The sequence below is a fragment of the Solanum verrucosum genome, unplaced genomic scaffold (assembly GCF_900185275.1).
Source record: "Solanum verrucosum unplaced genomic scaffold, falcon-dt-bn FXZP01000072.1, whole genome shotgun sequence".
In the NCBI taxonomy this organism is placed as follows: Eukaryota; Viridiplantae; Streptophyta; class Magnoliopsida; order Solanales; family Solanaceae; genus Solanum; species Solanum verrucosum.
This window is the reverse complement of record NW_026020208.1, coordinates 1,280,688-1,294,911: the sequence shown is the minus strand read 5'-3', so window position 1 is coordinate 1,294,911 and position 14,224 is coordinate 1,280,688. Positions and strand designations below refer to the sequence as shown.

The 14,224-nt window shown below is 31.7% G+C and overlaps 1 protein-coding gene across 1 annotated transcript; it reads right to left on the bottom strand.

Moving 5' to 3' along the window:
• Window positions 1-7,953: 7,953 nt before the first annotated feature.
• LOC125830176 (uncharacterized) lies at window positions 7,954-13,379 on the bottom strand. Its single transcript, XM_049509372.1, is given in 8 exon segments — window positions 7,954-8,104; window positions 8,212-8,570; window positions 8,645-8,861; window positions 8,933-9,194; window positions 9,280-9,604; window positions 9,689-10,963; window positions 11,257-11,817; window positions 13,269-13,379. Coding segments are annotated over 8 exon segments (3,261 nt in total).
• Window positions 13,380-14,224: the final 845 nt, after the last annotated feature.

The window sequence follows — 14,224 nt, the reverse complement described above, 5'->3', positions numbered from 1 at the left end:
TTTTTTTTTATTCCCTTTTTCCGAACAAATGATTTGTTTTCGTTAAGATTAAGACGTTTTAATCTGAATGCACATTTAAATATTAAGATGTGTATTAAGATCTAAATATGTAAATCTGAATAGTAAGCCCCCCCAAATGAGTAGTTTCTCAATGACTTTTAGACGATTTAACTCATCTATTTACTAACTCGACTCATTTAACTTGTTTTTATTCAGCCCAATCGATTTATTTGACACCCCTATGTTTTAGAAATCCTTATAGTATCCTAACATTAGTTATATATGTCTAAAGTTTAACTCTATTTCAAATATGGTCTGAGCGCAGTTTGACTTTAGTTCTATTTATCTAAAGTTAAACATTTTAGATAATATCTCAACTTCAATCATATATATATATATTAAAGTTTGACTTGACAATCTTAGTCATATACGTTGAAGTGAAGTGTCTATTTTACACTCTCCATCTAAACCTTATATATATATTTGTGCAGTTATAAATGATCACATAAAATATTAAATGAGAAGTCTGAAGTTATACTGTTAAGACGAAAAATAGTAAAATTACACATCATTTATCGCCAGAGTAAATAACTCAAGCCTTATTACACACGTGTACAATTAATACAATTACTATCTATAAATCATCACATTAAGTATTAAATGAGAAGTCTGATGTTAAACTGTTAGGACGAAAAATAGTAGAATTACACATCATTCGTCGCCATAGTAAATAACTCGAGCCTTATTACACACATGTACAAATTATACAAATACTTAAAGATATTTTTTTTCTATCACAATACAATTTGATAATTAAGGATGGATTAGTTATATTAATCTTTAGTTCCAGTACAAATTAATGATCCATTAGTTTTAAACAATTTACAACCTTCATCTGCTGTGCAACAATTGACACAAACTTGACTAATTTGTTCATCTCCTGAAGAAGGACAAGTCATGTAGGCCACTTTATCATCACAATATTGGAGACATGACTTGGCATTTGTATATTCCACTTGAATTCCCAACAAAAATATACCTATAAAAAAGGATATAAGATACATTTAGTTTGGAAGCTTGATATGTGCATCACATCAAAATTAGGGACGTCAAGATTAGCTCATGAAAATATAAATGACCAGCGTGATTCACTAGCTTATCCCATTTTGACTAAACATGTAGATTAAATTGACTCGAGAGAAATCCTATTGAAATATCTTTAAAAAACTTATTTACTTGACGGATTAACAATTATCCATTTGTTTAGCTCATTTTGACTTAGTCTATCTCAGCTCAAGTAAGGGTCTATTTAATAACTGAGCCCATTTGACTCTCCAAAGGTCAACACAACCTATATATTGATCTGCTAATTTATTAACTCAACTCATTTTGATCCAACAAATTTGTTCATAAAAAAGTTTTGCTGATTTGACTAAACATAACTCAAATTGTACTATGAAAAATTTCATCAAAATATTCTTAAAAGTTTTTTTAAATAAAAAATTGATGTGTTAGATATCACCATAATAATAATAATAAAAAACTATTAGGTGCTAAATAAATAATTAAAATATATAAAAAGAAATTGAAACTTGATCAGAGTTTGGATTGGTCATTGACCCATTATTTAACCCATATAAGCTTACGTAACTTTTTACTTGATCATTAACCCGTCCACTTATCAACTCGTTCCACTTTTATAACTCTTCAAATTCAATTTAACCTAACCATTTAATACCTAGATATACAATATTACATTTTTGGCTTAAAGCTGGTTATAAAGCAAAATATATATCAAAGAAGCCTTACCAGACAATAGAAGGAGAGAAAGGATACCAACTTTGTAAAAGGCCATTGTATGTGTTTTTTTCAAAAAAATTGCTGCTTAATTTGAGGATAATATCCTCTCTTAATATAAGCTATTTATAGAGCAAAATAAAAGATACTAAAATACAACTAGGAATTGATATATAACTTTTCTCACAAGTACACCAAATTTGGATTAACTTACACAGTAGTCAAAGTGGACCAATTGAGAATCAATCAAAGCTAACTCAATGCAGCCTTCACATTGGATTGCATGACCTGACTGTTTGAATTTTTGGTATTAAATCATTCTCTCAGTAACGATGTCATTTGTTCAGATATTTTTTTAGTTATATATATATATGAAAAATTGATTATAAAGAAAACTTAATTGTTAGAGTAAAATGTTACTTTGTCTCAATTTATATGACACAATTGAAATTTCAAGAATAAATCAAGTTTTTCTTTGATAATTTTTTTTTTTCATGTCTTTTAGATATTTTAACTTGTTAACTTTGTAATTTATAGTACTATTTTATTTTTTAAAAAGTAACTTCAAATTTTTATGTCCAAATTCACAAACAAAATTAGAGAGAATGATCATTATAAAAAAAGTTTGAATGTACTTTTATTTAACAAAAAGACATGTTTATCCCATACCTACGTGATTAATTTGAATATTTGGAATACCTTACTTTTACGTAATTTTTACTCAAGCCATTAGATTAATACACAAAAATGAACAAAACTTTGACAAATCATAGATTTGCACAAGGTCATCTTCAACTAATTAAAATAATAAAAGAGATGACAAGAAACCAAAAACTTATCCTGTACACATTGAACAGCTTAATTTAAATCTGTATTTGTTAATAATAAAGTATTACTCCCTTCATTTTTATTTATGTGTCACCATTTTAGATTTTACATCCCTTATAAAATTAGATAAATTTATCATTGTATCCCTATTTAGTGATCTCTTGAAGTCAAGTTTTCTATAGATGAACATAAATTAATTTAGTTTAGTTTGCTTTCTATCACAACAAATCCCAAAATAAACTAATGTTGTGGTAGTTGAGTTTTTTTAGTTTTCATTCGGTGTTTAATATCTAAATAAATTGAGTTACTATTATGTTTTAATATAATTGTATTTGATGTCAAATCTAAAACTATTAGAATTTTGATATTACCACATAATTCACATCTCAATTAAAAGTGAAGGACAAACTAGCCGTCTTGAACTATCACAAGTATTGAACGACAACATTTTTAACTATGTAGAAAATCTTTTTTTTTTAAAAAAAAACTTTAATTTGCACTAGTTCGATTTTAAAATTTATCGATTTGACTTATTGGTTATCGATTTGTAGACATGCAAAATTGTTATAGAACCATTAAGATATCGAATTTATTTGTTATCGATTATTGAAATCACTTAAAAATAAAATGACAAATTAAATAAATGATGCACATGAACCAAACTTTTAACGGACGAAATAAAATGAACTTTCCCTTTTAACAAATGATATAAATGAGTTCCATGAAATATTTGAGAATTTTTTCTCAAACCAAAATAAAATATCCAAATTTTTAACGGCAGTTTCCCTCACTGTACTCTCTCCCATTTTCTAAAACTACCCCAAATTTTCCTCAAACTCCGTCCGGATCATTTGCCGTAGATATTATTTAGAGAAAAAATTGCTGATTTCTTCAAGTTTTGGCATACAAATTGTATGATAATGGCAGGATTTTTTGATTACTTCAATTTTTAATTTATGAATCTACTAATCTAAGGTCTTCTTCTTCCTCATTATATGATTTTGCTTTTTTCTAATCAGTATAATTTATGCTTATTTTCATCTTCTATGTGGATTTTTAAAATTTGTCTTTCTATGCTTATTTGTGTTTTTTTCCCCTTTAGCCCTATCCCTTTAGCTGCTGAAATTAACATGAAAGGGGGCTTTTGAGTTTTGACCATGAAAATTGTGCGTATTTGGAAAAAAAAAGATTGGTTTTGTTTTCAACGTGAAAAATCATATCACGAAAGCAAATTGGAATTGTTTTTGAACTTTCACTAGTAATTTGGAGTAAAAAAAATGATCTTTTGTGTTTTCCAAATGAAGTTGAATTCCAGAATTTTATGGTGAAATGTGTTTCTCATGTTGGAGCATCAGTTCATCTATAATTTAGGACGAGTGTATCTCACGCGAATTAAATAGTTGCCAGATAAGGAAATGTGATATTATTCTTTTAGAGACGGATTAAAAAGGAAAGGCTGTCACATAAATTGGAACAGTGGAGTACAAGATTTTCTTTTACTTTTTTCAGCTTTACCCTATTTGAATTTGAATTAGTATAATTTTTCTATGATATCTATTACTGTTTAATTGTTCGATTTATGGAAAACAATTAGCAGTTCTATTTTTTCTTGTTTGGAAATAGTTAGTGTGATACTATGGTATGGAAACACTCTGGAACTCGTGTCCTAATTGTGTTTCATCCACTTTTATTGCTTGTAGATATGCCGAAGCCCAAACGTTACGAGAATTTACAGAACTCAGTTTACTCGGCATCTACTTCACAAGGTGTAGCACAATCTTCATCAGCAACTGAATCAGACCCTTTGCATTTTGATGATACACCATTTCGTAGTCGTCAACTTAATCAGAATCTTTGTCAACAACAGCTGACATCATGTCTTCAACCGACACCTTTAGTTCAGGCTGCAGCACAGCTGAAACCATCTAAAATGCATAGTGGACGCGAGTCTATGCAGCATTGGACGGTAGATGTAATAGGTAATTTTGAGGTTTTCATGAGTTACAGTAATCTAGGAAGAGATGTGTTTTTTAAATTGTATCAACATATTCTGCTGAGGTGTTATTTAATTTGTGATTCTGAATTGGGGTTTTAATCTTTTCAGATTCACAAGGAGCTATCAAGAAATTCAAAGTGAAAAAAAGAGACATGTTGAATTTGTCTGATGGAGAACGTATCGTGGTTGATTTTGACGACTTAGATTCTCCTATTGGTGAAGGACAAGGCGTTCTTGCAGGCTTTTGTGGAATTTTAGCAAAAGATAGCTCCATATTTCCAATTCACTTTAAAAAATGGTCGGATTTACCTGCGGCGTACTTCAACCATTGCTTTGATCAATTTATACAGGTATAGGTTATTCTGTGCACTAAATATAGTTTGGATATCATCACTAGTTAAAGTTGGAGTTCTCGAATTAGACCACTTTTTTGCATCCGATCAAAAAGAAAAGAAAAGGAAGAAAAGAAAAGGAAAGGAAAAAAAGGTACTCCTGAACTAAGAATTTGTTGAAAGCTCGTATACTCCTAACCCAAAGGCTTCTGTTTAACTTCCTAGTCAATAGTGTTGAAGTTCAGTAAACAGTTTCTTAGCTGGTTTCTTTCATGGTGACATCCCGTGGTATGTTGCTGCATACGTTTAAGCGCTAAATGTTTATGTCTCTTTTTTCTGTTGGTGATCCATCAAGAAGTATTGCCTGCTGGCTTATATCGGACAACTCTTTCCTTACCCTCCTTAAATTTATGTCATTGGACTATATATTTTGCATAAAACAGATAAGCTAACCATTTTTTAAATTATTTTTGAAGTCACGATTTTGTTTTAGGACTACCGAGTCAAATGCAAGACGATATGTTTATAATTCGATGTGTAAGAAGTGGGGCGCAAGAAGGCTAAAGTTGTATGATATAGTGTATGATCAATTTAAGAGCAGAGCTGAAATAATGGATAAAGTTCCAGCTGAGATTCCACGGGATCAATGGATTTCTTATGTTGAATACCGCTTTAAAGAGAAAACAGTGGTATTTATTTAAATGCTTCAATTGGTATGTGTAATTATATACCTATTTGTTTGTATATCTCAACTTTTAACTATCTTTTTCTTAGGAAATGTGTAAAAAAAATGCTGACAATCGGAAGAAACAAAGCATTTCACACATTGGTGGCTCCAAACCCAACTCCCGAAGAAGGGCTGAAATGGTGAAAGATCTTTTACTTCATTTTGGATTGCTTTAATTACTAACAACTATTCCTGGTTCGTTACGTTATTACGACTTTGGTTTTTTTTATTTATAGATGGCTAAGACTGGACAAAAGCCTGGACGAGGGGAACTTTATCTCGCTACTCATAGGAATGAAGATGGATCATATGTTAATGAGGCAGCAAAAGAGATATGCGTAAGTTTTAATGCTATTAGTCTTAGCTTTATGCATCTATTTTGTATGTATTTAAAAGTCCAGGAGAGTGAAGCAACTTGTCTTGCTAGATTTATGTAGCAATCGTTGGTGCTGTAATGATATAATCTGATTATTTATCAGGCTCTTAAGTTATTCTTCCCTTGTTTTTATTTTTGTCCTGTCAACCGCTAATTGAAGTTATCGTATCTATTTTTTGGTGCGTGCTGTGTTTAGGAAAAAATTGAGCTAGCCATGAATCAAAGCACCACAAATGAGTCTGAAGTTTCGGCAAATGATGCCGTTGGTAAGTGCTAGGAAAAGAGCATTCTGGACGGGTAAGGTGCTTGGGATTAGGAGCTGTCCCAAGCAAAACTTTTAAACAAACAAGACCCCGTTACAGTAATTTGAATGCTTCAAGTTATAGTAATAATTTGTGTTCTTCCCAATGCCAAGAGAAGTACAATCAAATGTTGAAAACTCAAAATCAAAACCTGGACAACTACAATGTCATGATGAATGTTCATGCTCAAATGATGAATGCTTTTAAGACATATATAATAATGAAAGAAGGAACAATACCTGAACAGCTTGCTGAGATCTTCGTTTCTACGACACCTTCAATGGTAAAGAAACTTTCATAAATTCCTTTTTTAATTTTGAATGTGTGATTGATTGGTCCAAGTATAAAATGAGTTCTGTTTATTCCTATTACATGAATTTTATTCCTCCTACATGTTTCATTGAACTTACAGATCTCTTTTTTTTTTTTTTTTTGCCAAAATGTAGATAGTTTTAGAAAACGATGCAGCAAGTGGATCCATGGACGTAAGATCATCGGGTGACAGTAATGCTATTGACAATCAATGAAGTTCTGTGCAATTGTATTAGATAATTAAGTATTGTAGTTGATTGAACAAATGTAGCAGATCCTCTATGATTAATGGTTAGAGATTTGAAGCAGATGTGATTGATAGTTTTTGAGATTAATGATAATATTGTTGTTTGTGATGTAGTAATATTTATGTCTACTTAATAGATTTCCTAATAAGAAAAAGCTACCAAGTTCGTCTGAACTCGTAACTAGTACTCTACCTCTGCCCCTGATCATACATGTAGCTGAAAAACTCAATCAAACATTTAAGGATCAACAAAATGAGCTGATTCAAGAATCCAAGGACAAAGTAAAGGCTATAAAACACTTCAATAACAAGTAAAAGCAACAGCCACCCATGTTGCAATAATAACATGATAAATGCATGAGTCAGAAATTTCGTTAAGAGGGTTCAAGACTTCATATATATAAAAACTAAACTTAACATACATACACAATATAATTTTTTACATACTGCAACATAATTTTCCGATAAAGAAGGATGTTCAACTGATTAGCCTTCAATCTATCCATCACATTTCCATGATATGCCTATCTTTTCTAAGCAATGGACTCTACAAACTGCGAAATTTGAAGACCTGTAAATGAACTTAGATGGATCATCTAAAAATTGCAGAAAAATTTAAACGTTTTTACCTAAATGAGGCAAAACATTACATATAATCTTTGGGATGTTAGCAACTAGATTGATTTGATACCGGTTGCCACACTGCTTTGATCGTTCCTCTTTTCTTCGTCTTGGACTTGTGAAAATTACTGGTAAAAATGAGTACAGTTAGTAGCTAGATTGATCTGTCCATGGTTTACAAGCAAATCATCTGTCCAAATTACAAAAATGTATAACAAACTTTCGTTTTTAAAAAACTTTTCGTCAGACTTCTCTATTATATTTCACTATAACGGCCAAGTTTTCTTTGGAACTGATTCCTCACGTTATGCTGTATTATATGTTTTCTATAACAACAATTCACTATAGCATTCCAAATTTTCCAGACAAACGATGTTGTTATATAGAAACTCTATAAGTTTCAACGTATGTACACTCACTTGGAACTTCTTGAAGATCCTGGTTTATCATTCAAACTCATAGCTGACAGTTGATGTGCCAAGTTCTGGTCTTGTTCACTGTGAGCTGATCCGGTTCCTGAGACGTTGTTTCCATTGTTTGGCCAAGTCACTGGAAGTACTAAGTTTCTACAGAACAAGGATGATTTGTGAAGACAGCAAATGAATATGACTTATAAGAACATATGATAAGACAGCAATTTAGAACAGAGGAAAAAACAAAGACATGTATGTACCGTTCCACTCGTTTGGATATGCAACGATTCATCATATCCACTGTATATTGACCAAAAAGGATGTCAAGGTCCTTTGACAAGTTCGGTATCTGATATGCTGGTAAAATGTCCCAGATCTTTAGTACTTGAACGTGTATCGAATCCTGCTGCAGAATAGCTATGGTCCAAATCAATTTTAGGTACTTCACATTGTAGACCTCCAACAGTGCAGAGGAACTCCCACCCTTGTTGATCATTCTCTTCTTTTCTGACTTACGCCAACCCCTTGATAGCTTCATCAATAGGGAAACCACTTCTTTACTGATCTCGACATCCTTAAGTCTGGCAATGGATTTTGAGAAATTCTCACAGAACAAAACCTGTTACGTTTTAAAACATGTCATGTGAAAAGTTAGAGTTAAAGAGTCGAGACAAACAAATTGAAGTAACATACCTTCCACTTGGCTGTTTTGAATAGAGGGGAGTCTGTTCTGAGTAATGTATCTATCTGTCCAACCTCAACGGTAGCATTCAAAACTGTTTGAGCCAATCTTATGTCATCAATAGCATCAAAGTAACAATCACGAGCCTTGGCGTCAATGACTATATTCTTCCAAATAGAACTACTGTTAACCAAAGTTGCAGCATTTCCCAATATCCAAAGACAGTATCTGCATAACAATGTGTCCATCACAATTTGAATGATTCTGAAATGTAGTAATGTTGTCCTCAAAATCAGTACCTTGCTCGAGTCAGTGCTACATTTGCTCTCTGAATATTAGAAAGAAAACCAACCGATCCACTCCCATTACAACGAACAGTGGATATAATTATCACATCCTCTTCACCACCTTGAAAACCATCAACAGAACGTGCGTTCACTGAGAAATCACTCTTAACATCCGTGCTATATCTCTTGGCAAGAATTTGTTCAATAGCAAAAACTTGAGCTTTGTAAGGAGATATACAACCAACACGGACTTTGTGATTTGAAGAGACAGATTCTGTATTTCAAATTATAATAAGAGGCATGCAACACAAACCTGTTGAGCATATTAAATTCATGAAAGATAAAAGAGTATTAATTACCTCTATGAAGGTTTGCAACTATCTCAGCTACAATGAGAACTTCTGCCATATTTCTCGTGCTGTGCTCCTCATCAAGCACCTCTTTTCCGCTACTCACATTAATGAATGAATACGAGCCAAAAATATCTCCTTTAAGAAATCTCTTCTCATATATAGCTGCTGTCACATTAGGACCATCCATAATTTTCTTCTCATAGAACTCGTTGTTCGGGAACAAACTTATTTTTGGATGCATCCTATATTGAACATTAAGAAGGTGCTTCTTGTGTCCTAATATTACCAGCCTCTCGAATAAGCTCCTCCCGAATTCAGCCTTCTCGCAAATCTGTCAACAACAGACACTAATTGTAAATTATGAAAGAGTAGCAATGTAATGAAAGAACATTCAGTACTAAGATTATTTGAAAACCTTGCTCTGAACCATAGCAGGCAATTGTTTCTCATCTCCGATGAGTATAGCATGGCGGAGACCAGGGAGTTGTAATGGAATAGTGGATTCACATTCTTTCAGTTGAGCAGCTTCATCAATTACCACCATCTTTAGTGGTTCCATTCCCCTTCTATGCAATTTTGATGAGCTAAAAGCAGTGCAGAAAATCAAGCAAGCATCTTTTAGACAAAATCTTCGAATTTGATAGTCGTAAATGAGTTTGGGAAGAGAGATACTCTCATTGAGAAACTCCAATACTTTAAGGCATCCTTGTTTAATTGCATACAGATAAGCAAAACGCCTCGCCTTATTACTTGCCAAAATACCAAGCAAAACTTCTTTGAACTCTTTGCATGTAACCACAGAACCAAACAATGTTTCAAGAGTTTGAAGCATCTTAAGAAGCCTTATCATTTCCTTAGCTACTTCTAGTGGAAGGAAAGAAGTAGGCAGATGTGTGTACAAGCTCGTCAGACAATACGTCAAGTGATTCTGGATCCATTTGAATCTCTTGATAACAAACTCCTCAAATGTCCAAACACTGGTTTCTTCTTCACTTGTCTCGACAAAATTGGCCATGTTCACTTCACCATTGGATGTGAAGTTATTCTTCCTTTTGAAACTTCTTTTATCCTTTGATGTCTTCTTCTTGTTCTTTTGTAAGTTTTTTATGACAACTTTTTTCCGCAACTGCTTGGTACTATTCCTTTCTTCTTCTCTCAAGTATTGTCGGTATTGCTTCATAGGAGACTTAAGAAAATATATCATGGACTCGATAGCACTTCTCCACCCATGAATAGGAGACAAACAGCAAGCAAGAATACGAACACGAGTATTAAGAAATACATCAAACAGATCTTCATGATCACTAATGTTCATTCTTTTTGCATTACCAAATAAAATGATGTCCCCTAAACCATATGTGTCAAATTCCAGACCATCTCTTACATGTTGCATCAGCCTCTTCGTAACTCCCAACACAGCAATGTTCGTAGGAGCACAAGTCAAAGTTCTACATTTCATCTTTAACAAGACATATAGTAAGGAGGCAACTGTTTTAGTCTTCCCCGTTCCTGGAGGACCCCAAATTAGCTTAACAGTATTCCGGTGAACACATTCTTTTGTTGCAATACAGCTTAGAACAGCCTCTTGTTGAGCACCATCTAGACCAAAGGACTGAATAATGGCACTTGAATTCGATAAAACATTAGTTTTAGATTCTGAGGAGGAGCAAAGAGAGCAGTCTATTTCATCCTGCAGATGATTAAAACAACAAACCTCTCAAAAGATCTTATAATATACCTTCAAAATGGCTATAAAAGAAAGGAACAAGACTAAGCAATGACACAAACACCTCTTTACATATACGTGTAAACAATATACGTATATAAATATATCAACAACAAACTAACACTACTTGAAAATGAAACGAAGTATAGAAAGTAGAGCCTCATGAAAACTACCACAATCACATACTCAATATAACTTACAAGCCAAATTGTAAATATGTAGTTAAGAAGAAGAGGGGAAAAAAGATGTTTACTTACAGTAATTGGATTACTTTTCAGCACAGTGTTAATGATATTCAAGTTTGCATTTTCCATGTTCGGATTCAAAGCAGCCCATATTCGAAGATTTGTTGTTAAATTGGAAAGATAGACAACAAAAAGTTTGTCCCCTTTTTCACCCTTGTCGTTGTCTTGTTTCTGAAATGAAATAGGCTTCGAAGACTGAATGTGTATCCGATATGAATCTTCATCTTTTATGTTATTGATTATGCCAATCAGATAAGATATCTTTGGTCTGTTCAAATCATCAATTCTTCTTGGTAACACATCTGATACTGCAATCAAATCTCCGTTCATTGGTTTATACTTTCGTTCAAATTTCTTCCCCTCCATAGCTCTATTTACCAAAATATCATAATATAAACTTTTTGGAGGTTTAAAATATTTTGATTCTCTGACATCAAGAACCTCGAGTGCAGGGGCTCGTGAAACTGTGGTGATGTTTGAGAGCAAATCAGCATGTGTTTCTTCAATAAGTGGAGTAATGAATGACTTCATGTAATGATCAATCGATAAGAACGTCTCAGGAATCTCCATAACCTTACACATTTTGGGAACAAAAGATGACAAATCACAAACGAACTAGAGAAGACGAATGTTTCAAAATGAATATTTGTTTCAAATCAATATATGTTAAATGAGAATAGAGAAAGATAGAACAAGACTTGATGCCTTCCATTGTACAAGACTTTATGCATACTTGGCTCTCAACCATCATTAAACGTAACTTAAAGCACTATTCATAAATAAATACTTCCAAGAAGAAGAAATATTCAAACCTTGTCTTTGTAAAGATCTTTGTTCAACACATCCCCTAAAGACCAAGAAAACACAAAATCTATCAACCCTGGGGGGATTTTTTTCTCTGTTTTCTTTCTTGTAGTAGTTGTCAATGCCATTTTCCCTAGTAGTCATCAAAACAAACAAAACATCAAAAAATAAAAATTAGGATCTTCATACAAATAGTCGGACAAATTAACTATTAACTTTTTCTATCCGATATACATAGATTATACACTATCATACACATACTATAAAGGGAATAAATGAACTATACATATATTATACATCTTCCCTTATAGTCATTAAAACAAACAAAAGAACAATTTTCTTACGGATCTTCACACAAATCGTCAGATAGATTTACTGTTTACTTTTTCTAGCAGATATACATAGATATCATACACATATTATACATGAATTGTACATATATTACCATTTTCCCTGATAGTCATCAAAAAAACAAAAGAACAATTTTCTTAGGAATCTTCACACAAATAGCGAGACTGATTTACTGTCTACTTTTTTTTCTAGTCAATATACATACATCTTCCCTAGTAGTCATCAAAACAAAACATTATTTTTTAACATATGCAAGAACAAATAGAAGGGAAAAAATTACTGTAATTAATTAATTACCTTTTTCTTCTTCTGAGATTATGAGTTTTTTTTTTTTTTGCTTTGTGTTGGGTTGAGGAGTTAAGGAGTATATGACTACTAGCTGAGTAAATTTAATTTCCAAAGTAAATTAATTCATTATGTATAGGAAATGTTGTACATGAAACAATAACGTGAAGTGATATTTTTTTTTTTTTAAAAAAGTCGTTTCCTTTTCTTCATTGGAAATTAAAGAGATTTAAAAATAATAATTAAGGTTCGTCTTTAACTTCCTTTGTTTCATTTTCTTTTCTCATTTTTCCATGGCTTGAACGGAATACGAATAGAATACTTGATACAATGACACATTAAAAAGCATTTAGTATTTCATTTTTTACCTATTGATTTGGCATACCTTTTTTTAAAAAATTGAATGGCAATTTCACTATATTAACATTTTTAATATAATAAATTTAATGTTTCGAAAATGTATTGAAAAATAACTACATAATAAATAATAAGGATAAATTAGGACCTAAGTGAGAAATTATCTCTTGATTTTTTAAACTGAACAAGTAAAAACTTACATATATTTTTAAAATAGAATAGACGACAAATGAATTGTAAAGATCTTTGTTCAACACATCCTTTAAAGACCAAGAAAACACCAAATCCACTCAGCCAGGAATTGTTTTCTCTGGTTTCTTCTTTGTAGTAGTTGCCATTTTCCCCTAATAGTAATCAAAATTATACAAAAAAAATAAAATTAAAAAAAATAACAACATGCACATCATCATCACGATCATCAACATGCAAGAACAAATAGATAAAAAATAAAAACTTTACCTTTGTATTTCTTCTTCTTCTAGGATTATGATCTTTTAGTTACTTATAACTTTATATTATATTGAAGCAACAAAATATTCTCTACTGCTGCATTCAACAAAAATGATGAAAGTTTAGTAAAAATATATGTGGAAAATGATAAGTAACTTTAATGTAGGAGAATAATTTATTTCGTACAATCATATGATAAAAAGGAGAAAAAGTGTGGAATAAAGATTATAAAGACCTTCAACAAGGTGGACTACTAGTCAACAACTAAAATAGATGAATAAAACAGAGAAGTTACAAGGAAAACTTATAATATATAGTTTTTTTTTTTTCATTTTTTTGTTTGCCAAAACTTAAAGGAAATTAAAGTTGTTAATATTACATGTTGGTGTCAATATCAGTGTTTTATACTGTACCAAAAGTGACAAAGATTCCAAAGGCTTAAAGGAAGAAAGAGGAAGATGATGAGAAGTTATAAGGAAAACTTAGAATTGAAGTCTTAAACTATATATAAAAGGGAAAATAGTAAGTCATCCTCTGTTCATTTTTATTTGTTCAATATTAATTTATCACACCCTATAAAGTGCAATAAATATAATCAGTAGCAAAGTCAGAAAATTCGTTAAGGATATTCAAGATTTAATATATACACATGAAAAAAAAAGACAGGCAAATTAACTAAGGTTACCGTATATCCTATAATTTTTAATATATTGAACAAATAAAAGTGAGCGAG